General features: G+C 44.8%; 1 protein-coding gene across 1 annotated transcript in view; it reads left to right on the forward strand.

The window, feature by feature from the left end:
* Nucleotides 1–27,194, forward strand: part of SLC5A1 (solute carrier family 5 member 1) — a 57,654-nt gene that overhangs the window by 12,916 nt on the left and 17,544 nt on the right. The window contains exons 3-9 of the mRNA XM_061170474.1: nucleotides 11,298–11,402; nucleotides 12,004–12,063; nucleotides 13,239–13,343; nucleotides 23,509–23,614; nucleotides 24,699–24,779; nucleotides 26,489–26,709; nucleotides 26,955–27,090. Coding sequence (XP_061026457.1) covers nucleotides 11,298–11,402; nucleotides 12,004–12,063; nucleotides 13,239–13,343; nucleotides 23,509–23,614; nucleotides 24,699–24,779; nucleotides 26,489–26,709; nucleotides 26,955–27,090 — 814 coding nt within the window. The remainder of the gene's footprint in view (nucleotides 1–11,297; nucleotides 11,403–12,003; nucleotides 12,064–13,238; nucleotides 13,344–23,508; nucleotides 23,615–24,698; nucleotides 24,780–26,488; nucleotides 26,710–26,954; nucleotides 27,091–27,194) is intronic.

The following is a 27,194-nucleotide window of genomic DNA, read 5'->3' on the forward strand; positions in this document are numbered from 1 at the left end:
GTGGCATGGCACATTTTGAGTTGGCTGCAGCTATATGTTTGTTTTGGATAAACTGTATGCAAGGGAGGTGATTTGGAGTTGGGGTTAAGAGCATAGGCTCTGGAGCCAGGCTGCCTTGGTCTTAACCCCAGTTCCATCCATTCCTATCTCTGTGGCCTTGGCTGAGTTACTTACCCTCTCCTGACTCAGTTTCCTCAACTTCAAAATAGAGGTCATAGCACCTACCTCACAGGGTTGTTTTGAGGATTAAAGTAGTTAATACATGTAAATCTCTTAGAATAGTATACAGTTAGTACTACCCAGGTTGGACATTCTTATCATCATCATCATCATTGTCCTTATTATTGTATCTCATCTCCAGATCCTCCTTCTTTTTATTTATTTATTTATTTAGCTGCGCCAGGTCTTAGTTGCGGCACGCGGGATCTTCACTGCTGCAGGCGGGATCTTCATTGAGGCATGCGGGATCTTTAGTTGCAGCACGCGAACTCTTAGTTGCGGCATGTGGGATCTAGTTCCCTGACCAGGAATCTAACCCAGGCCTCCTGCATTGGGGGCGCGGAGCTTTAGCCACTGGACCACCAGGGAAGTTCCCAGATGCTGCTTCTTAAAGTGTGAATTCAATCATTTATCCATATATGCATTGCTATTATTTCATTCTACATTTACATATTGATTACCTTCTATGTGCCACATTCTGTGTTAGGTGCTGGCATATATTTGTGTGTGTGTATGTGTGTGTGACACACATTCTTACAAAATGTATCTGAAATTTCAAATAGTGGTGAGGATTAAGAAGGAAATGTGTTTGAGTCTTTATGTACATAAGAGGATCAGGGAAGGCCTTTCTGAGGAATGGGCATTTAGGTTGAGCTCTGAAAGATGAGAAGGAGGCAGCCATGTGAAGACTGGGGGAAGAGCGATCCAAGCAGAAGGAACAGAATTGTCAAAGGCCTGAGGTGAGGAGGAGTCTTGGATACTTGGGAACTGAAAGAGGGCCAGCATAGGGGAGAGACCATGCATATTGATCAGGCCCTTCAGGTGAGCGACCCTGAGTTGTTGATCATCCCAAGGATGAGCCCGTCTGAGCTGGTGAGAGGGTTGGTCGTCAGCCTCCTTGACCTATAAATGCCAACAGAAGACCTCACCCCCCTTTTGTGCCAACAGCCTGTGGGAAGATGCCAGCTTTGGCAGTGGTTTCCTGATTTCACGCCCCTTTGGTTGTTGGGGCAAAGAGAGAGTTCATGAAGATAATAAGTGAAAGGCCACCATTGTCCGTTTTGAGCTGACGTAGGGTAAACAGAGATTATGATGACTCTGGAGAACGCCTGTGTCTAAATATTTACGAGTCTCTGAAATTAAATAGCCTAAATATGTGAGCCCCACTTTCTCTTCTGTCCCAATCCAGGAAATGTCATCCCTAAGAGATGGCAAGGGTCAAAGATTAAACCTTTTCAAACTTCCCCTGTGAAAAGATTCCTTACTAAGGGAACCAAGATGTTAATTAATTAATTAATCAATTGATTTATTTTTAGTTTGGAAAATAGAGTCACTTTTTATTAATACATGTTATTTTTTGTTAACATATAATAAGTCTATTATTGTTATTTTAAATGATTTCATAAGTACATATTCTTTCAATTTCTCATTTTATAGCTCCAGTATAAATATAGATAGATATATTCCTCATAAACTCTTTGGAGTCTTTAAAATTTTTTTATTTTATTTTATTTGTTTTGAATTTTATTCTATTTTATATTTTTATACAGCATGTTCTTATTAGTTATCTATTTTATACATACTGGTGTATATATGTCAATCCCAATCTCCCAATTCATCCCAACACCACCACCTGCCCCAAGATATTAATTTAGATTAAAGACCAGTTCCCCAGAGGATGAGGGAAGTATCGGAAATACAAGTGTGATGCAGATACACACATGCTGTTCCTGAATTTACAATGAGTCAATGAGGTGGGTTGGGGGGTCTGACCGCATTGTGCCCCTTCAGGGAAGTTCAGAAGGGAATGTCTGGGGAGGAAGGGGGAAAGACAGTGTGGTGCTCTGGCCTCTTCTTCTGTCCCTTGGGCATCGGTCACATTGGGCTGTGGGACCTTGGGCAAATCACGTCACTGCTCTGGTCCTCAGACTTCTTACCTGTAAAATGAAAATGAGAACAATATGCACTTCACAGACTGTTGTGAGCATGATCAGATAAGGTGAATGAAGTGCCTGGCCCAACACTTGGCCTCCAAGGAGGCACTGTGAGTTAGTCATCCTCTCTCCCTTTCTTATTCTCCTAGGACGGAGCTCTCAAAGTGTGGTATCCACAGCAGCAGCAGCAAAAAAAAAAACAAACTTGGGTTCTTGTTAGAAATGCAAAATTTCCAACCCCAACCTCGACCAGTGTATCAGAAACTTGAGGGGATGGGGCTCAGCCATCTGTGGTTTAGCAAATCTTCCAGGTGATTCTGACTAGGGTTGCCAGATTTAGCAAATAAAAATACTGGCTGGCCAGTTAACTCTGAATTTCAGACAGTGAATGCTTTTTCAGTATAAGTATGTATCACGCAATATTGGCACATACTTTTACTAAAAAATGTATTCTTTTATCTGAAATTCAGATTTAAGTGGACATCCTGTATTTTGAGTGTAGATTGTGGTGCATGCCAAAGTTTGAGAACCACTGTCTGAGGATATCTCGAGGGAGGCATCCAGCACAGCCCAGAGGAGTGGAGAGGAGGCCCTGAGATATCCTGGTAGCATTCCTTAAAGGAAAGACAGAAGCTGAGAACAGGAAGCCATCTCCAGAGCTCTGGACATTCTGGGTGTTATATGATCCATTAACAAAGAAAGTGGTTCCCTGAAATTAGCTGAGTGCATTTTCCATTTGAGCTACAAAGATCTTGCTCCCTCCAAGAGAAAATGACCACTCTGTCTAAGGAAATTCAGGGAACTCCATCAAAACACGGGCTATGTAAAAGCATCATTAATATTTCTTCTGAATAGTATGGCTTTGTGGGGTAAAACTTTCCTAAAGATTTCTCACGTGTCACTTCATTTAAGCCAGAGAACACCCTTGTGAAATAGGCTAAGAAGGATTCTTATCCTCAGTTTATAGTGGAGAAAACTGAGGCTCAGCGTAGTAACGTGACTTGCTCAAGGTCACATAATTTGTCCTGGCAGAGCCAAGAATTATTTTTCTTTGGCTGCACCACATGGCTTGTGGGATCTTAGTTCCCCTACCAGGGATTGAACCTGGGCCCTCGACAGTGAGAGCGCAGAGTCCTAACCACTGGACCAAGATTAGAACCGGGTGGGAATCCTCTCAGTGTGCTTAATAGGAGGGGAAGAAGGGGGGGTGGGGGGCAGGCACACTGTTTAACTGTGCTTTCAAGGCATATACAGGGCACTCTTTTTTCAATCCAGTGGCTACCTCTGATGGTAAAGCTAGGAACACACACAGAGCCATTGTCTGTTGCTTTAGGCAATTCTTGACTCTTCAGCTAGTGGTCCTGAGTGTTCACATACTATCTTACTTTGCTAAGGGTGTGGAAGTAAAGAAAAAATGAATATGTAAACTTGAATTACTTTCTTCCTCTGGGCTTTAATTTTGTTTTCATTTGAAAGAATAGGGTTGACTTTAATTATTTCCAAGGTAATCCCTGCTCTAACATCAGATGACTGAGTGTTGGCAAGTAATAGGCTTTCCCATATATTTCCTATTTTCTATTTTATGTCATATAAAACATAATTTTCAATTAGCATTCAATGATATTTTCATGTCTTTTTCTACAACCCCAGAAACAAATACATAACTTCCCTGCATGCTTTGTTCTAAGACTTCAGGCTCTACAAGTTAATCTGAGACCACCCTGGAATTGTTGCCCTTTATTGTTAAAGGTTTTAAAGAATTGTGTTCTGATTATAAAATTACACAAACTCATTGTGGGAAATTTAGAAAAATACAAAAACACACTTACTGTTTTCTTTTCCAGAGATAATCACTGCTTAATTTGGATATCTCTGTCTCTATATCTACCTATCTATCTTTAAAAATTTGGGGATCATATGGTATATAACTTTGTATGTTTTTTTTTATTTGACATTTTTGTGACAATCATCTCCTCATAACAAATTCTTCAAAGCTATAATTTTAAAGGCAGTGTAATATTTCATCCTAAGTATGTACCTTAATTTATCCAGTGGTTTTCCCATTGTTGGTCATTGATGTTGTTTCCAACTTTCCTGTATTGTAAATAAGGTGGCATTGAACATACTAAGGAAATCCTTAAGTATAAGTCTTTCTCTGCATCTCTGATAATTTCTTAAGATAGAATACTAAAAGTAGGATCGTGTGGTGGAAGGAGATGATCTTTGGATTTGTGCCAACAAACTGTGTTCCAGAATTACATTTCTATCAGAACTATATGGGAGAGACTATTTACTTGCCAATACCAAATATTATCATTTAAAATTTTTTGCCTATTTGATGGACTAACCCTCAGGTTCGGATCCCCCTTGAGGTCTTGGTCTCACTAACACTGAGCTTACAGGTCACCCTTTTGACATCTCAGAGCAGTTTAGAGTCTCTAATCAGCCCCACTGTCTTTAACGGGCCCCGTGTGGGCCTGGCAGGACAGGTTTATTGCCTCTTCCTCAGGAGAGAGCCATCCTTGTCATGTCCCCATTAAGAGTCCCGACTCCATGCAGCCAGTGGGAATAAATGCAACTCAAAGGCATTTGGTCACCATGGTTCCTGTCGTTTCCTCAAGAGGAGACTCCAAGGATTTGCTGTCACTCACCCACCCACTCACTCACTCACTCAGCAGACTTTTACTGAGTGCTTGCCATGTGCAAGAAAGGTCCTATGCTAAATGGAAGCAGAAATGCTCTTCAAGAGCTAGAGGATATTTGCGGGACAACACTTGTACGGAAGCAGTTACCAAAATAGGGCCTGACAGGCACCAGGAGAGTGCAACAGACGACAGGTGGGGTAAGAGGTCAGAGGAGGAAGAGATTGGCTCTGGAAGGTGTCAGCAGAGAGATGGGACTGGGCTTCCCTTTGGTCACTGGGACAGTGTTTTTGCAGGTAGAGCTTGATGGAGAGGGAGTTCCAAGCAGAAGGAAATGGTGTAAACAAAAGCAGGAGGCAGGAAAGCCCAGGGCATATCCAGGAGGCTGGGTCTGTGTGATTTAGCTAGAGCGTACAGGACTTGGAAGAGTGTGGAGGGGCTTCTGGGATTGGAGAAGGAGGATGAGGCTAGATTGCAGAGACCCTTGAGAGCCTGTAATTCCTCTTCCCATTTTCATGCCATGGCAGGGCAGAGGAGCCCTCCAGTCAGCAATATTTATTGACTCTGGTGGTTGAGGTCACGCTCTGGGAACTCTTATAACCCCCTCTCTTGAGGAGACAAATTGTGGAAGGATTTCCCACAAAGCCTTTGAGTGGCTTCTGTAGACTTCCGTATGAAATGTCTCAGTAACTTTGCTATGGCATGAGGATACTCTGGAAGTCTTTATTCAACTGAGCCTGCTGGGTCTGGGGTTCACCAGTGAGACTCGTCAAAGCTTGTTTCAGTCCATGTGCTATATGTTGGCATGTAGAGAAGTGACAGTGTCTCCCACTGGGTGGCCCAAATGCCATGGTAAACTCTGGAAGTTCAGTAGGGGATTTTGGAGAGAGAGCCTCTTTCACCCCAAACTTTTTGTCCACCTCATCTTAGCATCCCAAGTTTGTAGTTAGTCCCTGGCTTCTGCTCCCAAAGAGAGGTCAAAACAAGTTTAAGGAGGAACAGTGAGCTTCAGGGCAGTCTAGGGCAGGTTTCTCAAACTTCACTGTGTGTAAGAACTACCCTTACTTCTCTGATTCAGTAGGTGTGGGGTGGGGACTGAGCACTCATAGCTCTCCTAAGCTCCTGGGTGAAACCAATGCTTCTGGCCCGCAGAGCACTCTGTGAGTAGCATGGTTTAGGGAGCCCATTTCTAGGGCTGAGTTAAGCACTGAAGGAGCGATCACTAGATGGACTGATGTCTGCCTTTGGTTTGAGAGGTAGATGCAGTCCCTGCTAGCTTCCAACTCCAGACATTAATAGTTGGTATGGAGAAATGAATTTGGCCAGATGTCTTCCTTGTGGTTTAAGTGGTTTTCCCTTTAGAGAAGGCTCATGGGAAAACATCAGATTTGTGCCAAACCCTGGAGGGATTGAAGTGAAAAAAATTTAAGTGATAGAGCCACTGTATTGCTAAGGCAAACCACATTATCAGGAATCTAAATTGCAATGAGAGGAAATCTATTCTTGTTAAATGGTCCAGATAATTTAGAGGCAGATTCTCTGACAGTGATGGGAATTAGAGGGACTGGCTTCATCCTCAGCACTGCCAAGGACCCATGGCTGAGAGGCAGGTTTAAAAGTATTTGAAGCCACATGATGTTAAAAACAGATGGTAAGTCAAGAAGGGCAGCCTGCTTAGCTCTGGACAACCCATGTCTGGACTGGTCTAGAGGCCCAGGGTCTGAGACCTATTTGGGGACACAGGTGGGGCTGAGGGCAACAGAGAGAGCAACAAGGGTGGCCAGTGAGGAGCAGACACATGAGAAGAGGAAGCTTAACCTGGAGAAGATTTGAGGGTGGGTACAACCCCTGTCCTCAGATATTGGAAAGACTAGCTTGTGGAAGAGAGATTTGACTTGTTCTGTTGCACTGTAGAGGGCACAAGTAGGACTAAATGGGGAGATTTAAGCTCAAGGTAAAGAAGGACTTTGCAACCATTAGAGTTGTTCCACTATGGATTCAGCTGCCTTGTGAGGTGGGGCGTTCTCTGTCACTAGAGGCACGCATCCAGAAGCTGACCTTCACTTGGTACGGGGGGAGGGGGCGGAGGGAGTATTTCCGAGGGGATTCAAGCTGTGACATCTATGGGCCCATCCAGTTCTGGAAGATTCTGTGATCCTCTAATTTCTCCCTAGGTTTTTCCCTCCTGCCAACCTTCTAGGATAGGAAATTTAGGCAGTAAAGTATGATTGTGAATTCCCTAAAGTCAAAGGAAAACATAGTCTTTTTCTCTTTGTAATGTGACATTACATTATTTCCCCAATTACCATGCTGTGAAACCTGTTGGGTTTGGTCAGACCCAGCACATTTTGCACTGTGATAGCAAACCATCTAAATACTTGGAATGGCTTCTTGAGACCCATCAGAGAATGAGGAAGGCCTGGAAAGAAGTTAGTCAGAAGCAAGGTCAAGCTGGGAAAATTTCAGAGGAAGTCTGAAATCCTGAACTGAGAAGGAATGCGGGAGGAAATTACAGAGAAGGAGAAGATGCTTCATAGGTCACTCCCTAGACGGGGCATGATTCCCAAGTGGGCATGAACATGGGTGAGGTGTGGACAGAGAGGGCTTTTGGGAAGTCAGAGTGATGAAAGCATTGTTAACAAGCTCCAGTGAGAGGAAGGGTGGTGTGAAAACCTGTCAGAGGAGTGTAGGTGATAAAGCAATGATGTATGTATTAACCTGCTTGGGCTGCCATGGCAAAACACCACAGACTGAGTGGCTTGCACAACAGAAATTTATTTTGTCACAGTTCCAGAGGTTAGAAATCCAAGATCAAGGTGCTGTCAGGGTTGATTCTGGTGAGACCTCTCTTCCTGGCTTGTGGACGGCTGCCTTCTCTCTGTGCACATTCAGCGAGAGAGAGAGAGACAGAGACAGAGAGAGAACTGGTGTCTCTTCCTCTTCTTAAAAGGACCAATCGTATTAGATTAGGCCTTACCCTTATGACCTAATTTAATCTTAATTTCCTCCCTAAAGACCCAATTTCCAAATATAGTCACATTGAGGGTTAGGACTTCAACATATGAATTTTGGAGGAACACAGTTCAGTCCATAACAGTGTCCATTGTAGCTCTTGTGAACTGTCTTTGAGGGTGAAGTGACTGTCCTCTTGGAGGAAAGAAAGGACACTGATTGAGGGCCTGCTGAGTGTGTCATTACTGATTCATAATCTCCTTTGATTCCTGCACAACCCTGTCATGGGAGAAGATTGAGGCTTGCAGATGTTATGATCACCCAGATTGGAAGAGGGCAAGAGAGCATTCAAACTTTAATTTTTAAGCTCATGCTGCCTTCTCACTGGAGGGAACTTTAGCGTGAAGTCTTGCTGAATTCCTGAGACTGCATCTTTAAACCCGGAACTGCCAGGAAAGACTGCTTGGCAGGCTCATTTGGGGGTCCGGAAGGGTCTCTGAATAGGGAAGTGACTTGATCAGAGTTGTGCTTTGGAGAGGTCATGTGGGTGGGGGGAGACTGGAGAGCACCTCGAAGCCTGTTAAGAAGCAATGACAGCCTGTACAAGGGCGATGTAAAAAGTGCTAGCTGCCTATGCCATTGTGAAGGCAGAGTCAGGGTTTTGTAAATAACTGAGTGCAGGTCATGGGGCGAAGCGGGGGAGGTTGGATGAGGCCAAGGTGAGCGACTGGAGAACAGTAGTGACCATGATAGAAATGAACTGAACCTGGACTAATACCCCCAAAGCTCCCCTGGCCCCCATTCCATCAGATGGTGAAGGGCTGCCTCAGGAAAGCCTACAACTGCTTAAAGACCACTGTCCCCCTTTGGGGGGATCTTGGAGAGAAATTCTTGAACTTAAGGTTAATCTAATGCAGTTAATCATTACTGGTAATTATGCTCTTAATAGTATAACATTAGGCTTAATAATTTATCAAGTGAGAGATGATAAATGAAAAAAAAAGATAATGTGTAATGACAGGCAGGCTACATGCAGAAGGGAATCCTGATTAAAAGTGAACTGTTATCCCCACCAAGCTCTGAGGAGAAGGAGGAGGTGGATGTGTTTAAACAGCCTGCTTTCCTCTCAGTTTCTCCTTCTCCTCCTTCTTCTTCTGCATCACAAAGCATTTTACTGTTTGTGCTATAATGAGGACGAAATGCAGTCTAGAGCAATAGAATTTTTACACAATGAGAATTCCACTTATGGTCAGAGCCAATGGTTATATACTTCTTTATGCAAAGCTTACTGGGTCCTATTCTTTTAACAAAGGCAAGCATGCATATGTTGTACAACACACTTTAAAGTACAGATAACAAAATATTAAACTCTTAAGCAGCAATAATCAAAGTACACAGTTTTCCTTCTTAATGAATGACGTCCACCAGTTACTAAAGTCCCGAATCTAGGGGTTACCCTTGATTACCCTTTCCCGCATTTCCCACGTCTGATACATCAACAGGGCTCATCAACTTTGTTTCTAAAATGTACCCCGATCTCTATGCTTGTCTTTGTCTCAACTGCCACCACCTGAGACCAAGCCGCTATCCCCTCTTACCTACAGGCAGCAACTGCCTCCCACATGGTTTTTTGTTTTCTCTCTTGCCCCCAACACTACACTCTCCACATGCTTGAGAGCAATACTTAAAAACAAGTTAGATCCTTTCCCTCCCCTGCTTGAAACCCTCCAGTGGCTTCCCATCAGACAGAGTAAAATCCACACTCCTATCCTGGCTTGCTAGGACCTACGTGATGTATCCCCTCCCAACTTTCCAGCCTCATCTCACACCACCCACCACACTCCAGCTACTCTGGCCTTCTTTCTGCTTCCCAACCATTATGACCTTCTCACTTGGGCAGGGGGTGGGGGGATGGTCTTTGCTTTGCTGGAACGCTTTCCCTCTGATCTCAGCATGGTTGACTTCTTTTATCATCTTGATCTCAGCTTAGAGGGCACCCCACAGAGGGACCTTTCCCAGACTAAAGCAGTCACTCTATCTATCACACCTTCTCTAGTCTCTTCACAGCACTTAACCACTCTCTGATCTTTTTTGTTGTTGGTGGTGGTGCTTTTCATACAGGAATCCCCAGTGTCTAGAATGGCACTGAACACATTGAGTAGGTGCTAAGTTAATATTTGTTGAGTGAATGAATGAAGGCACTTACACCACTGTCTCTTCATCATTCTGGAGACCTTCTGGCCCCACCTTCAGAGATCTCCCTCTCCTCTGACTTAGCATATGGCACTAAGCACCCACTGTTTTATATTGAGGAACAGTTAGGACAGTTTCTTCGAGTAATCTGCCTTTTGGGAAATATGTGTTTTGTTCCAAATTTGAACCATATTAAGGATATTAGACAAATAACTACCAGCCTCCCCCAATTACTCAGCAAGACTGGGGATAATTATACTAGTTTGGTGATCATCAAATGTTGTTATGCCTTCTCCTCCTGGGTACAGAAAAGCTCTAGAACTTTTTGGATTTCTCTTGGACCTCAGAGGCGGTTGAGTTGATGGTACAGTACCATGATTGGTCAGTTCAAAATCCCTCTCTTGTTTCACCTGATACTTTCTCCTTCATCTCCTATTCAAAAATCCCATTCTCCTTTCCTCTCCCGGGCTTCAACTCTTGGATATTTAGTATATGTCCTTCCAATTTGTCTTCTAACCTATGTTTTTAGACATATGTATATCTTTGAAAAATGCAGTGTTTTGTGCATGTATCCATAGGACCTTTGTAAAAAAATAAAAATACTATATCGAGGGAATTCCATGGCGTTCCAGTGGTTAGGACTCCATGCTTCCACTGTCCGGCGCCTGCATTTGATCCCTGGTTGGGGAACTAAGATCCCACAAGCCGGGTGGTGCGGCCAAAAAAACTACTATATCGACTTAGAGAGTTATTATTATTAGCATCTCTTGTTACTTGGGAGCTCATGGGATTACAGAATTTAACAGCTAAGAGTCACTTGGAAATTATTGGCTCTACCCCCTGCCTTCTTTGACAAGTGACAAGTAACTGACGTCCAGAGGCTTCCTTTTAAATGATTTCTTTCAACAAAACTGTCCACATTTCCTGAGATCCTGTATTGGTCAAGGTCCCGAGTCAGGAGTGCTGGGGGACACAGAGATGAATGGCACAGGTCCTGCTCCTGAGCCCTCAGCCGCTGGGGAGACTTCCAGAGGAGGCCGGTCGGGCTGTGGAGCTTCCCATGCCTTCTTGACTGTTGCGCATTGGGCTCACAAAGGACTCACAGAGATCTGATTTGGGGATGCATCCCACGACTCCTTCCCCAGTCCTCTCCTTTTTATCTTTGCTATTACCCAAGTCCTCACATCTGCCTTCTGAACCAGTGGTCCCAGCAGACTCCAGCATAGTCAAGTTCCTGGCTGGCCTCTGCTCTTTCTTGTCTTTCTCTTGGATGACATGTCTCTTCTATCTTTGGTCCACCCCTGAGTGTCCTGGTGAAGCATGGAGTTCTCACTTGACCTTCTCTTTGTGTTTCCAGATTGGAGCCTCTCTGTTCGCCAGTAACATCGGAAGCGGCCACTTTGTGGGACTGGCGGGAACGGGAGCAGCTGCAGGCATCGCCACTGGGGGCTTTGAATGGAACGTAAGTAACATCAGAGACACTGTGTCCTGGAGCTGGAAGGATCTTTAGCTGTCAGCCAGCTCAGTCTATACTCAGAGATGTTCTAGATGTTAGAGAACCTCCCAGGGCCACCTTGGAGTACAGATGGATGAGGCGCACAGCTTCAGGAACCCCAGGGTCCTGCTCCCCTTCCACCACGAGAAATCACTGATTTGATGGCGATAGTGTTTCTTTCTTCTTTTAAAAAGCCAACCCCTCCTGTACCCTTTCAGCCATATCAGAGGTTTGGAAATACCACCAGATTTCCATTATTATTATTTTTTTTAATTTTAAAAGCTCTCTAAATGGTATTTTACTCCTGTAAACCAGGGAAGAAGCAAAAGGAGCTGTGATGTCAGTGGGCAGCCCCCCGGGTTCCTCTCCACTGTTGCCCAACTGTTGTTCCTGTGGACCAATCAGGCATCAAAGGCCTTCTCCAAGCACTGATGGCCGCTTAGGGAGTTGTGCCCAGAGCCCAAAGAGAAAATGCTGGGTGGATGGTCTGCAGCAGCTGCAAGCCCTGCAGGCAGCAGGATGGGCTAAGGTTCCTCCTGGTTTGACTCCACCTCTTTTTTGGTTTCAGGCCCTTTTTTTGGTGGTTGTGCTGGGCTGGGTGTTTGTCCCCATTTACATTAAGGCAGGGGTAAGTATTTGCTCTGTTATTATGTAATATATATTTCCTGCTGGCAAATATCTGTGTGAACTTGGTCCTCCTGGAGGGCAGAGGAGACTTTCTGGGATAAGAGCCTATGACTTGGCTCTCTTTCCTGGGTTATAAAGTTCCTGACTGCTCTCAGGGGGCATTCAACAGATCTACCTGGCCACGACTTGTCCCTCTAGGAAGCCCTCCTAAGCAACCTCACTCTATTCAGCATTGAAAGCATCACATCCCCTCAGTCTGGGTGAATACTTGCAAGGCACTGTTGTGCATTTGCACATGATACGTAACTGTCTGCCTCAGCCCCTGGAACAGAAGCAACATGAGAAAAAGAACCATATTTTCCCTTTATTTAAAAACATCAGCAGCCTTTGTTTGCTGAGCATGCATCTGGTACTCAACTACCAAATGCATGCTCGGTCTCTTGACTAAACCTCTGACGTTTTACATAAGAGAGCTTTAGCAACATCTGTCCATTGAGATATAATGAACACCTACCATGTGTACGTCTATACATTAGGAGCTGAAATCAATAAGAAAGAGGCACAGGCAGACTCTGCATCTTCTGGAGGCTCATGGACTGCTGGTGATACATGTCTGATTCCAGGAGACAGCAGGCTCAGGGTTGAGGACACGAGACAGAGTGTGGTTGGAATTTGCAGAAAGGAACTGGGAGAGCAGTTGAGCTGGCTTGCAGCCACAGTCCTTGGCAAGGCTTATGTGCAGAGCAGGGTGAAGCACACACCCAGCCTGGACACCTTTTTTGGTGCTCTGAAAAGGTACCACCGTGGTTATGATGGCTTGTTCACAGAAGGTGCTTTGTATAGGACTATCTATCTATTTATCTATCCCCTCCTCCTTCAGGGCAAGGATCTGCCTTCTTGGTTATGTGCAGGCATGTGTTCATTAAAAAAATTGTTTATTGGGCCCTTCTATGTCCTGGGATGATACCTAGCTGCCTCTGCAGTGGTAGGGCATGTGGGATGGAGATGAGCAAATGGATGGAGGATGGGGACTTCTGGCCACCTCGCAGACTTCTCTGACCAACGAAGGTTAACCCTTGATCATACCTCTGACACCGGGGTGGATGCCTCTGTTCTGCTTGCTCTGGGCCTTCCGATCACTCAGACTGGCAGTGACCACCCTTCCATCCCATGCAGGTGGTGACGATGCCAGAGTACCTGCGGAAGCGATTTGGAGGCAAGCGGATCCAGGTCTACCTCTCTGTTCTGTCCCTGTTGCTGTACGTTTTCACCAAGATCTCGGTGAGTCCTCTGCCCTAGGGGCTGAGCACTGGCTGTCTCAGAACCTGCCTACCCTCGCTCCTCAGCACATGCTGGCCCACCAAAAGGCAGTGTTATATGTTTCTATTAACTCGGTCCCTTAGACCTTTTTGCTTCTGAGAGTAAAGTCCTATTTCACACATCAAGGAGTGAACACATGGAACTCCTTATCCTCTACTGTGGGGAAGGTTGAAGACATAAACGGTTCAAGAAGGTTCAGTGAAAGCTGTTCTTAACAGAAGATTAAAAGGGAGTTAGGGATGCCTGAGGGCTGGCCCCAACCTTAGAGGTAGCTGTAAGCCTTTATGCCCTGTCAGGGTCAGAATCTGGCTCCAAGTGACATTTCTGATGCGCTTAAACATGGGCAGTCAGTGGCAACTCTGGAAGGGACCTCAGAGATTATTCCCCTTCTTCCTTCGTGAACAGGGAAACAGAAACTCTGGGGATGGAGATTCTTGCTCAGGAGTAGAACCCAGACTGCTGGCTCCAGCTCGCTGTCCTTTTCACTGCACAAGGCTTCTTATATTCATTCAGAATCAGCTCCCTGGGCCTTTAGTTGCTAACCCTCCAGGGGATTTTTGCTCTCTCTGAACCCAACCACTGGGGTGGACTCCCTTCCATTTAGCCTGCCTCCCTGCCAACCTGGAGCTGCAGGCCCCAATATGCAGAGCTGAGATTTCTCAGGGATTGGCTGGCCATTGGGGTGTGTTTGAAAGCTGTGCAGAGCTCTTGGCTGACCCACTGGAGCAAGACTTGAATTCCTTCTTTACTTCTCTTTTCCTTTCTTGAAAATGTTCAAGTCAACTCCTTTTGATGGTAAAACAAAACAAACCGAAAGACCCAGGAAACCATTGAAGTTCTGAGATATATTCCCCCTGACAGCCCAAAAGATGGCAGGAAGAAAAACGTCTGCTTATAGGTCTTGCCTGGAATTTTTTTTTTTAATCCCTAAGGAGATTGTCAGTCTGATAAAGGTTAAAGCGACAGTGGAAAAAAAAATTTTAAAGAAGGAAAATGTGAATAAAGAATAACAGAAAGAAAATAGGACCTTGGTAAGAAAACTATCTAGGAGAATAATTGGAGGAAGCATGGGGTTGTGGAGGAGCTGGGCTTCTGCTCTACTGCTCGCCAGCAGTGACCTGGGGCCAGTAGCATATTGCTTTACTTCTCTGGAACTTAGCTTCTTTGTGAGTAGGATGGGGATAAAAATTCCGCCTCGCCTACCTCCCTGGGTGGTAGTGAGGATCAAATGGATTTTCTTGAAAACATGAAGCGTTTTTGGGATGTAAGATATGATGATGATGAACATGAGAACCATCGACACTCCCCGTAAGAAGCTCCCTGGATTGCTTCAGCACCCTAACCTAGCTAGAGAAGAAGGCTATATATTCTGGATACTAGGCCCTTATCAGATATATGATTTGCAAATATTTTCTCCCATTCTTTAGGTTGTCTTTTCACTTTCTTGGTAGTGTCCTTTGATGCATAAAAGTTTTAAATCTTGATAGAGTCTAGTTTATCTGTTTTTTCCTTTTGTTGTTCATGCTTTTGGTGTCATTTCTAACAATCCATTGCCAAATCCAAGGGCAGAGAGAGAAATGGCATTTTCTGTGCTCACATAGGAAGTGGTTCCAGCGTTCCCCCTTAGCCAGCAGTTACAAAGTACTCACTGCTGTATCAGAGGGGTTATCTCATTGGCTATGGTCAATTTTCCTCTTTTTTCTTGTCCTTCCTCATCTAGCACCGAAGGTGAGATTGGACTAATCTCAGCACTTGTAAAAGATCTGCCCTGGCTGAAATCTGAGTCAGTTGGATCTGAACTGAGCCTTCTCCTCTAGTTAGGTAGGGTAATGAAAAAATAGCAGCTCGTGCTTTTATTGCCCTGATTACTTAAAAGTGAGAAAACAACAATATTAGATAACATTTTCAATTTTTTTAATTTTGGAAAATTTCAAACATACACAAGCAGAGATAGAATAGTATAATGAGTACTCATGGACCTAATTCTCATCACTTGGCTTTCACAATGAACAATATTTTGCCATTCTTGGTTCATCTCTCCCCTTCCACCTTTTTTCTCCAACAGTATTTTAAGTCAAATCCCAGACATCATGTCATTTCACTGTAAATTCTTCGGAACGCACCTTTAACTTTTAAAGAGCTTAACCATTGTGCTATTATCATGCTTAACAAAATTTATAGTAATTTCTTAATTTAAGTAGTTTAATACCTGGTCCATATCCAGATTTTCCTGATTATCTGAAAAATGTCTTCTTACAGTTGATTTGTTTGAATCAGGATTCAAATGAAATCTATACATTGCATTTGACTATTGCTTCTTTAGAGGAAATGTATATATATCTTCAGCCTACCACAATAATTTTTCCCTTTTATGTTATTACTTTCTACATGCATACACTATTTTTTTTTTTGACTGGGTTGCCTTTTTTGATGTTGAGTTGAAAGTGTTCTTTATATATTCTGAATACTAGACCCTTATCTGATACATGATTTGCAAATATTCTCCCATTCTGTAGGTTGTCTTTTCACTTTCTTTTGTGTCCTTTGATGCACAAAGGTTTTAAATCTTGATGAAGTCTGATTTTTCTTTTGTTGCTCATGCTTTTGGTGTCATTCCTAAGAATCCATTGCCAAATCCAAGATCATGAAGATTGAATGCTAGGTTTGTTCCTAAGAGTTTTATAGTCTCAGCTCTTACATTCAGATATTTGATCCATTTTGAGTGATTTTTGTATATGATGTGAAGTAAAGTCCAGTTCTCCCAGAACCGTTTGTTGAAGAGACTTTCATGTCCCCACTGAATGGTCTCAGTGGGAACATGTGCTCCGGGATTGGACTAATAGGGCTTTGTCTTGGAGTTGGGACTGACACCCAGCCTTACTGCTCCCTCCCTGCCCAGCTTCCTGACATAAAGTGCTACTGCCCTTGACTGGTGCCTGTGTGCTTTCCCTGCCTATGTGATGATTCCACCTCCTTCACTTTCTCCTCCTTTCCTTCAGGGTAGTTTTTAGTTATAAGATGAAAAGCCTGGGCATTTCAGTCTTATTTCCTTAGAGACTGGTGTGCATAGCCTGGACTGGGAGTTGCTGGGAGGGGTAGAGAAATCGGGCTTCCTGAGGGAGGAAAGGTCAGGTGCAAGAAGAGAAAAGGAATGTAAGTGGGAGGGTGGGGAGGTGACCCTGGCACTAGTGGAGGTTGGTGAGGGAACTGCTCCTTGCTCCTTGGTTCAGCTTGTGAGGTAGCACCTGTCTACTAAGCATGTAGAGGAGGGCACTGGGATTCCCTTTCTTGGAAGCAAGCCTTCTCCAAGTCCACAGTTCAGGTGGGTGAAAGTCTGTTGGCTGAGCTTTGCCCTTGAAGCTGATGTAGCAGTAGTCATAAAAATAAGCTTACTGCTCAACCTCTTTGCCTGCCTTCCCAATCACCTCACCTATTGTTCAGGTTACTGATTAAACCTCCCTGGACTTGGGAGCCCCCAGGTACCTGAGGGGCAGCCTCCCTCAGCTCAGACCCTGATGGAGTCCATCCCCCAGCAGTTGGCTTTTTCTGAATTTTACTTTTGAACAGTACTTAGTATGGTCTGCCCCCTTTCTGTGTGATTTCTGCGGTTCCTTACTGCAGGCCTTGCCCAATGTCCTACCAGCTCCACCTGCTGCCCAGAGCCAGCAATCCCTTGAATAATGCACACGAAGGATGATAGCTGCCTTTTATTTGGTGCCAATAGCTTTACTTAGTCTCCAGTAGGGGCTTAATGTATTCCATCTCCAGTCCTCATAAGAGTTCTGTGCAGGTGGGGATTTTTATTTAATTTTCCACTTGATGGAAGAGAAAACTGAGTCTCAGAGAAGTTAAGTAATTTGTCCCAAATCACATAGCTAGTGTATTGCAAAGCCAGGACTGGAGTCTGGGTCTCTCTAGTCCCAGCGTCTGTGTTCTCACAATTCTGCTCTGTGCTTGGATGGGATGAAGGCATAGGATAACAGAATAGATCATCTAGTTCTATGATCTATGCTCCCATTTTACAGAGAAGAGAAAGGGCTTTGTGGGGTTAAACAGTAACAGAACTAGATTAAGAAGCAGAGTCCCTAATACTGAATCGAAACCTTTTGACATTATGTCCCCCAGCCTTCTAAGTCCAGTACAAACAAGTCAAAATTCAAGACCTTGGGGAAAATTAAAATAGCCAGTTAAGTGACCTTCCAATTTAAATGAGTTTCTGAGAGTAGGATTTGAGAGGACTGTGAAGGGAGAACGTCAGCTGCACACTGGGTGTATAAGGGATCTGAAGGTGGGACATCTAGGCAGTGGGGAAGGGCAGGCAAGGGTCAGACAGGCAAGACTTTGTAAATTTGGCTGACTTCAGGTTCACCATGGGTCACAGAGCATGAAATCTTTAAAAGAATTACACTGATATTGACTGTACTTGCTAGGAGCTCACATTAAGATACACGAGTTCAGGGCTTATGAACAAAAGGAAAGAATTGTTAGTTAACAGAGTAAGGTAATCATGTATTTACATTGCACACAAACAGAGATTAATCACTATTGTTGTGTGTGGGGGGAGGCATGGGTAAGAAGAGAGGAGTGGCCTTGTGATATCCACGTCCAGGCAGGGAACAATCAGGGACCTACCAGGAAGGCTTTGGGAGGATGCAGGGATCCAGTGGGCATGTAATTGATAGGAGAGAAAAAGTGAAATACATTTCAGGTGGAGAGTCCCAGATGTGGCCCAGGCCATTGAACAGGGGTGGTGTGGAGTCTTGACTATGGCTGCCATCTTGTGGCTATGTCCTTTTGGTTTCTGAGACCCAGACTTGATTATTCCTCCATGTAATCCTGAATTTTATAGGCTCCTTCCCGCCCACCCACTCCACTCCAGCACCCTGCCTTACCAAGTTCAGAGAAGCATTCTGTTCTGTAAAATTTCCTGGCATTATCTATCTTATTCAAATGTGCACAATCACTTGAGATAAAGCCTCAGATTTTATGAATTACATGTGATGACCAAATGTCCCTATTTATATTTCCTGGGGCTATTATCACAGATCACAACTGTAATAAATTTTATAGCAACTATGCTATCTGTTTTGGATCCTTGGGTGAAAATAAGAGCTTCGGAGCTTGCTTAAGTTTTGAATGCTTATCACCTGGTTCATTCACTCACAAATGGAAAGAGAAATTTGAGTAATGGGGCTCTCCATCTCAAACCTCATTGCCAGGCAAGATCTACTGGGTGCTCAGATACAACTAGGACTAGAATGGGCAGCAAATGCACACATGTAAAATCCCAGGATTTCAAACATCAGAGCTGAGACTAAACAAACTACCCAAGGCTCATGGTCAGAGACTGTTACTCTAAGAGGTTTTCCAACTGGATCTGTATTTATTGTCCCCTGTGAGTTCCATGGAGCTTGTTCAGCCAAACTTTCAAAGTGGTCCCTGTGAGTTCCATGGAGCTTGTTCAGCCAGACTTTCAAAGTGGTGGGCTAAATCCAACTTCCTGTTTCTGTAAATAAAGTTTTATTGGAACACAGCCATGCCCATTAATTGTTGTATCATCTACGGCTGCTTTCATGCTTCAGCGGCAGGCAGTCTTGAGCAGGTTGGAAAGAAACTGTATGGCCTGCAAAGCCTAAAACATGTATGAAGTGAGCCTTTACAGAAGAAGTTTGCTGACCCGTGGTCTAGAGGACCATAATTGTTTAATTCACTTCAAGTTAGTTTTGCTTAGCAGCACTGGGGAAATTTGCTTGTTCCCTTCTTCCCTCCTTCCCTCCCTTTTCCCCTACCTCCCTTCTTTCCTTCCTTCTTTCCTTTTTTTCTTCTTTATTAAGAGCTAAGAGTAGTTTAGAGAAGGAGCAATCTGAGATGAGCTGTGAAATAAATGATCTCATAGGATTAGAGGAGAGTTCTTTTATATCAAAGCTGGTGGTATATTCCCTATCCAGCCCCTGATTTTTATAAATAAAAAAGTAATGAAATGCTTCAAACATACAGTAAAGTACTATACTAATACCACCACCAGGATTCTGTAGATCTAAACAGCTTATCATTTTTTTAAAAAGAAATAAAACATAACAGATAAGGCTTATCTATACCCTTTTGACCGTATTTCCTTCCTTCTTAAAAGGTAAACACTATCTTGAACTTGGTATGTATTCTTCTGGTCTATTTTTTAATATTTTTACTACATAATGTGTGTATAGCCATATATCCATAGAGAATGTATTGTGTTGTTAAATTTCTGCTTCTCTCACCTTTGGAACTGTAAGAAAAGTGATGGCATTTAAGAAAATCTGGAGCAGAAAAGCACCCATAACCCTATAACTCTAACATAGACATTTTCACATTTTGGCTTTGCCCATATTGTGTGCTTTCCTTTAGCGAGCTGCAATCAGAATATGCAAACCATATCGTGGTCATTCTCCCCCTTCTTAGTATCAAACTGTAAACATTTTCCCATATTTCCATCTTCATAATTATTATTTTTTTTAGGGGCCATGAAATATAATTGTTGATATACAAATTTAAGCCAGCCACCTAAAAATCCTCTGGTGGACGAAAGGCTCTCAACAGTGGTCACTTTTGGGTCTAGTGATAGAAGTGGGACCACATTAACTTTTCAACGTATAACTTTTTGTGCTATTGTTTTTTATATCATACAACGTAATTATTTTATTTTAAAAATAAGTAAACAACATTTTTTTTTAATTAAAAAAGACCTTGCTCTCTGCAGAAAATATTCCAGAAAGGAAAACCCTTACCTTTCAATGTTGTGGGAAGGTCATTGGATTTGGAGACAGAAAACTTGAGTTTTAGCCCTTGAGCAAGTCATTGACTTTTTCTCTCTCATCAGACAATTTACTTGTCCTGTTACCTTGATTTGAGAATCAGAACAATGTATGTATCTAAAAGTCCTTGGTCAACTGTAAAATCCCCTAAATATGGAGGAAAAAATACCCTAATGAAGTAAGGAAATGTTTGGGCACCTAGGAGACCCCAAGACAGATGTCAGAGCACCCCAGCTAACATAAGCTTAGCTATGGTGTCCCCAGGCACATCTGCTGGCTTTCAGGGTTCCAAGGACAGAAAGAATTTATTACTGAAGTTAAGAATGACTCATGGGAGGAAGCATTTGTTCTAGATTTCTTCAATTCATGAGGGAGGTTTCCTTGGAATTCTTTATCTGCCCTGTTAGCTGGAAACAGAATGCATATCATAAGAACAAGATTTCGATTAGCCCAAGACTTCCCATAAGTCTTTATAGACTTTGTTTATTGTGTTATCTTAGGAGTTGTGAGTTACTTATTTGTGACTAATGATGGTAAGGCAAATATTAATGAGGGCATCATAGTCTACTATGGCATGTTGTCATAAAGCATTACAAATTAACTACTCCGGAAAGTAAACCAACCAAGGGCATTTTAAAGGCAGTAGCAGCCTTGGAATTTTTTTATAGCTCACTTATGCTTATTAGCTAATCCACTGAATCTAAAGTGTGCACATTTAACAGCATTCCAATGAATGGAGCCCCTTTAACTGAAATAACTTTAGTGACAGTACAGAGGCCTTGGAGGGGAGGCACTGGCATTGTGAATACTCATCACAATTTCAGGTGGCCCAGAGTGCAGGGTCAAGGAGGGGTGGCCATTTCACCCTTAGCGAGGCTAATGTGCAGCTGGGGGCTCTTTCTTCCTCTTCAGCTTTAGCTGCTGCAGAGGGCAAGGTAGAAGATGTCTCAGATCTGGGAGGCGAATGCTTTCCTCAGCTGCAGGTCTTTCTCACTTCCAGCCACTGAGAATCACAAGCCCCAGGAGTCAGAGCTTTTCACTTTAAAGATGAGAACACTGAGACACAGAGAGGCAAAATGTTTTATTAAAGGTCACTCAGGCCTATAGTGGCAGCGCTGGGGTTAAAACCCAGGTCCTCTCACCACCAGCCCTGAGGGTGGGGGTCTCTTTCTAAGTCACCATCTCTCTCCCCACCTCCTGTGTCTGCCTTTCTTACTCTTCCAAGGAAGACAATGACAGTAGGTCCCCTGGGACTAGAGGATCTTCAGGGAGCTAAGGCACTAGGTCCTCAGGAGGGCCAACTTGGGGGAGGAGGCCGGGCATTAACACAGAAGCTTGGAGTTGGTGTGAGACGAGCTCTCTTCCAACCAGGAGGCAGGGAATAGGAGATTTGGTTGGTGGGGACCTGAGCCACTGGAGGGCACCGAGGAGCTGCAGGGAGGTGTAGAGGGAACGATAAGAATCGAGTGGAGATGCAAGGGCGCCCTTCCCCAGGGCTCTGACGGGGTGGCCCTTTACATGCCCTGAAATGTGTTCAGTTTTATGCAATAAAACAGCCCTTTGTGGCATCTAGGGGAAATCAGGTTCTTTTGCATCTAGAGATTTGAAAACAAAAAATTTACCACCATCATCCCTTAATACCGTCCTCCTGGTAGTATTTTGGAGAGGACCTGAACATTCATTTTGGGTTACTCCAGTGCTCTCTGTTGGTTTAAATTAGCAACTGCACCATCCAGCCAAGTAGAAGGTTCTTTATGGAGCTAAATGAGGCAGGGAGAAAAAAAACTGCATCAAGAACTGGTGAATTCGGGGGTGAAGAGGGAGCAATTCTCCCTAAATTTACATGAGATAATCTAGATAAAACCACCTATCAACAAGCCTGCCACACAAGAGGTTCGTGGTGATGCTCTGGTTGTGTCTGAGTCAAGATGGATCCCATCTGGGCAGAGGAGATAAAATTACGATGTTGCTAACATCTCTCTCCACTCCAGGGTGAGGCAGGGTTTCCCTCTCATGGACTCCAGCACTCAAACTTGCTTTTGGGAATAGATCAGATAAACCTTTTACACTGAGGTGTAAATGAAGGATAATAGCTTAGAGCAGCAGTCTACAAAGTGGGTTGGGAGGAACCTCAAGGTGTTAATAGTTGTTCCTTGGCAAACAGAGTTCCATAGTTAAATCAGTTTGTGAAGGGTCATTTACTATGTTTTCCTCCTGGGGATTCACAGTATATTAGAGGCTCAGAGAAGTTGTGTGGTAAAGAAGCTGCCTTAACTTTATTTAATCCAGTATTTCACAGACCTCTTTGACTATGGAATTCTTTTTTTTTTTCTATCATGTAATATCTATTATCATCTTGAATAAACTTGTTGGGAAATTTAGGAATAGAGCATGACTTTCAGGTGTTCATATCATTTTTTTAAAAGTTAATTAATTAATTAATTTATTTATTTATTTATTCTTGGCTGTGTTGGGTCTTTGTTGCTGCGCACGGGCTTTCTCTAGTTGCGGTGAGCAGGGGCCACTCGTCGTTGTGGTGCGCAGGCTTCTCATAGCAGTGGCTTCTCTTGTTGCAGAGCGCCGGCTCTAGGCGCACGGGCTTCAGTAGTTGTGGCACGTGGGCTCAGTAGTTATGGCACGTGGGCTCAGTAGTTGTGGCTCGCAGGCTCTAGAGCGCAGGCTCAGTAGTAGTTGTAGTGCACGGGCTTAGTTGCTCTGCAGCATGTGGGATCTTCCTGGACCAGGGCTCGAACTCGTGTCCCATGCATTGGCAGGCAGATTCTTAACCACTGTGCCACCAGGAAAGTCTTCCTTTTGTTTTTTATTTTTATTTTATTGTGGTAAGAACACTTAGCTTGCCCTCTAGCCTCTTGACAGGTTTTGAGTGTATAATACATATTGTTGACTAGGTACGATGTTGTATGGCAGATCTTTAGAGCTTATTCATCTTACTTAACTGAAACATTATACCTGTTGATTAATAACTTCCCCTTCCTCCAGCCCCTGGTAACAGCCATTCCAGTCTCAGATTTTATGAGTTTGACTATTTTAGAAACCTTGTATACATGGAATTGTACATTACTTGTCTTTCATATACTCAACTGGGGATAAAAATATGAACCTCTAATTGTGGGAGTTCAGCCAAAGGGCAAAGGGGTGTGGGCCAACGTGGGGCCTCGGAAATCACAGGCATCGGCACTACTTGGGAGTCGGCTTCTGCTAACCTCTCCAAGTTCTCCTCCCTGTCCCTGCCGCTGACGTGCCTCAGGCAGGCCCCGTGCACCCTGCAGCCAGCGGCCTCTCTCCCCCCAACCCCAGCTCTTCTCTCCTTCCAGGCAGACATCTTCTCTGGGGCCATATTCATCAACCTGGCCTTGGGCCTGAATCTGTACCTGGCCATCTTTATCTTACTGGTAATCACTGCCCTTTACACAATCACAGGTGAGTCCCCTTGAATGACTCAGCCCAAACCCAGCTCGGGGTTAGGCACTTGTGAAGACGTGGCTTCTCCTCTCAAGGAAGAGATCCACCCAGGAAAATGTTCGAGGAAACAGTTGTAGGTGGCCCCAGAAAAATCCAGTGTTGGTGGGAACAGTCAGGACAGCTTCTTACAGGAGGTGGGGCAGGGTTTGGCTTTGCAGGTTGTGGAGAGAACTTGGCTGAGTCGGGAGAAGCAGGGAGGGAGTGCCAGGCTCGGGGAGAGGTGGGAGCAAGGGAATGGAGTCAGGAATGGGAGTGGCAGGGCCAGGGCAGGGTGAGCAAGCAGATGAGTTCGGCTGGAGGAGGGGCGTCAATGGGAGGTAGCTGAGGGTGGGGGGTGTAGACGATGCTAAGACCTGATAGTTCAAGTGGGGTCACAGTGCGGGGGCCTTGGAAGCCAGACAGAGGCCTTGGATTTGATGTGACAGGGACTGGGAGGCACTGTAGGGAGGAAGGGAGGGAGTGACACACAGAGACCTTAGAGGAAGGCTCCAGAGGTGACCGGAGAAGCTGGCAGCACTAGTGACCATGGGGCACCTTTGCAGAGGTTGCTCTGCCCAGTTAGGGGGGCCAGGGCCAGTGATGGAGCTTGCTGCCCAGCTGGAGCCCCATGGTGCTGGGGATAAGAAGTTACTCAGATGACCTGAGAGAAGAGAGAGTGGACTGATTTGGTTATGTCCCCAGACATCTTGTAGAGATGTCAGCTCTTTGCTCTTCCCTGCCTTTGTTTGCGCAGATGCTTCTCACCATAGCCATTTCCTGGCTTAAAGTGGTCACATTGAGGTCTCTGTCCTCAAATAGGGAGAAACATTGTTTCCCCAAGGCCTTCCCAGCATTTCTGTGAAAAGTGGAGATACTGGAACATGCTGGGTGGCAGACCTCTGTAACAGGACAAGGGAGGGAAGGAAAGGAAGGCAGACTGAGGGGTGCAGAAGGTGTGCAGAGGGAGAGGAGTGGGGATGGGGGTGAGGGTGGGGAAAAGAGGTGGGCTGACAGGTTGCCCTCCTACCTGAGGTTAGATGCCTTGTCTCCTTTGCTTGCTCAGGGGGCCTGGCGGCTGTGATTTACACGGACACCTTGCAGACGGTGATCATGCTGGTGGGGTCTTTTATCCTGACTGGGTTTGGTAAGTGGGGCTGGGGCAGGCTGAGGAGGTGGGGAGGCAGAGGTAGAGGCCCAGGGAGAAAAAACGAGTCCAGCCTCCCTGCCTACTGCTGACCTAGACAGTGAGCTGGGTATGCTCTGCTCTCCCCAGGGGAGTAGACTGGCCTAGATTGGCAGTCACTGTGGGTGTGCAAGGGACACCTTCCCTAGCCCTGGAGGTTTCAGGCTGGGCCCGGCCCAGACAATACCTGGATTCCTTGCTGCCCTCTCTAGGCAGTCTGGGCCAGTGGGCCCCAGTGTGGGCCTCTGATGTCACAGAGAGGTCTTCTCTCCACAGAGAAACTGGACAAAAAAAGGATAAGGCTAAATATCTATTAGGCTAAATATATTTAAATATTGCATCTTAAATCTCAGATTATGTCATCTACATTTTGATGTTAAATGTCCTTTCTTTTATGAATTCACCATTTTCTTATTTATTTCCTGATTTGGTAAAATTTTAAAAATCAGCCACGAAGTAAGTCAGAAAGAGAAAAACAAATACTGTATGCTAACACATATATATGGAGTAAAAAAAATGGCTCTGATGAACCTAGGGGCAGGACAGGAATAAAGACGCAGATGTAGAGAATGAACTTGAGAAGACTGTGGGGGGTGGGTAGGGGAAGCTGGTACGAAGTGAGAGAGTGGCATGGACATATATACACTACCAAATGTAAAATAGATAGCTAGTGGGAAGCAGCCGCATAGCACAGGGAGATCAGCTGGGTGCTTTGTGACCACCTACAGGGGTGGGATGGGGAGGGTGGGAGGGAGGCTCTAGAGGGAGGGGATATGGGGATATATGTATACATATAGCTGATTCACTTTGTTATATGCAGAAACTAACACAATATTGTAAAGCAATTATACTCCAATAAAGATGTAAAAAATAAATAAATTAATTAATAAATAAATTTTTAAAAAAATCAGCCACTCTGTAGTCCCCATCCTCCCAGTTTTGAAATTTTATTTGTCTATGAAATCCTAAGGAGAAGACTGGAAACCCTACAAAGAGAGGTATTTGTTATGGGAGGACATAAAATGCCATTTTATTTTTAAGGGGGCCCATGCTCTCTGTGTGTCCTGTGAAGCCTCTTATCCTCTCTCTATGCTATGTTTTCCAAGAGCTTCCATTTGATTTCCCCCAGTGGTCCTCAGGGGTCTGGAGCAGGGGAAAGGAATGCCTTATTCTGCAGGGCAGGGGCTGGAATGCCTTATTCCCACAGCCAAGAGGTGGCAGGGCTCCAGACTTCCTCACCCATTCTCTTCCATCCCACCACACTGCTGGGACTGGGGGCCTAGTCTGTGTCTCTGGGTCTGTGTCCAGAATCCCAAAGGCCACTGCTGATAGCAGGAGGTGAGGGGAAAAACAGAGTCTTTGAATCTGGTTCAAAAGCAAGGTCTTTCTTTTAATAATTCAAATACTTTCCCTTTGTAAAGAAGTTTATGGTTGGAGTACTTTCACAGGTTGTTGCTTTGGACCCTCACAGTAGCCCCCTGAGGGGGCTGGGGAGGGTTAATAATCCCATTCTATGGATGAGAAAGCTGAAGCCCAGAATGGGACAATGACTTGCCCAAGACCCCCCAGTGAGGGCCCTGGCTGTGGGTTTCTCAGGCATCCACAGGAAGAAACTGCTATGAAGAGTTGAGAGTTTCAGGATGTTGACTTATGTTACCACTGTTTTCCAGCTTTTCACGAAGTGGGAGGGTATGATGCCTTCATGACGAAATACATGGATGCCATTCCAACTGTGATTTCTGATGGAAACACCACCATCAGGAAAGAATGCTACACCCCAAGGGCTGACTCCTTCCACCTCTTCCGAGATCCTCTCAAGGGAGACCTGCCATGGCCTGGGCTCATCTTTGGGTTGTCCATCCTCGCCCTGTGGTACTGGTGCACAGATCAGGTACCCATGCTGGATGTGTGGGGAGGAGAGGGTCTTCCCCAGGGTGCTACAGAGACTCCTGTCTGCCTGTGGCTTGTGGGGTTGGGAAAGGTAGGGCAGGGCTCATGTGGTCTGAGGGCTGCTGAGCCTCGGTGACATCGGAGTGCCAGGCCAAAGACCCGGGATGGTGGGGGAAGCTGGGGTGGTTAGAGCCTGTTGCGGGGTCTCTTGCCTACACCCCTCCCTCACTGGGCTTTCCCTGGCAGGTCATTGTGCAGCGGTGCCTCTCGGCCAAAAACATGTCACACGTGAAGGCCGGCTGCATCATGTGTGGGTACCTGAAGCTGCTGCCCATGTTCCTCATGGTGATGCCAGGGATGATCAGCCGCATCCTATACACAGGTGATGCCTTCTGCTGGACTTGCCAACCTCTCTCTTCCATTTTCCTGGCTCCAAGTCACTTCTAAAGCCCTGTAGATCCCTGTTTCTTTTTTTCGGCCCTCTTC

This window comes from Eubalaena glacialis, chromosome 15, assembly GCF_028564815.1.
Source record: "Eubalaena glacialis isolate mEubGla1 chromosome 15, mEubGla1.1.hap2.+ XY, whole genome shotgun sequence".
NCBI lineage: Eukaryota > Metazoa > Chordata > Mammalia > Artiodactyla > Balaenidae > Eubalaena > Eubalaena glacialis.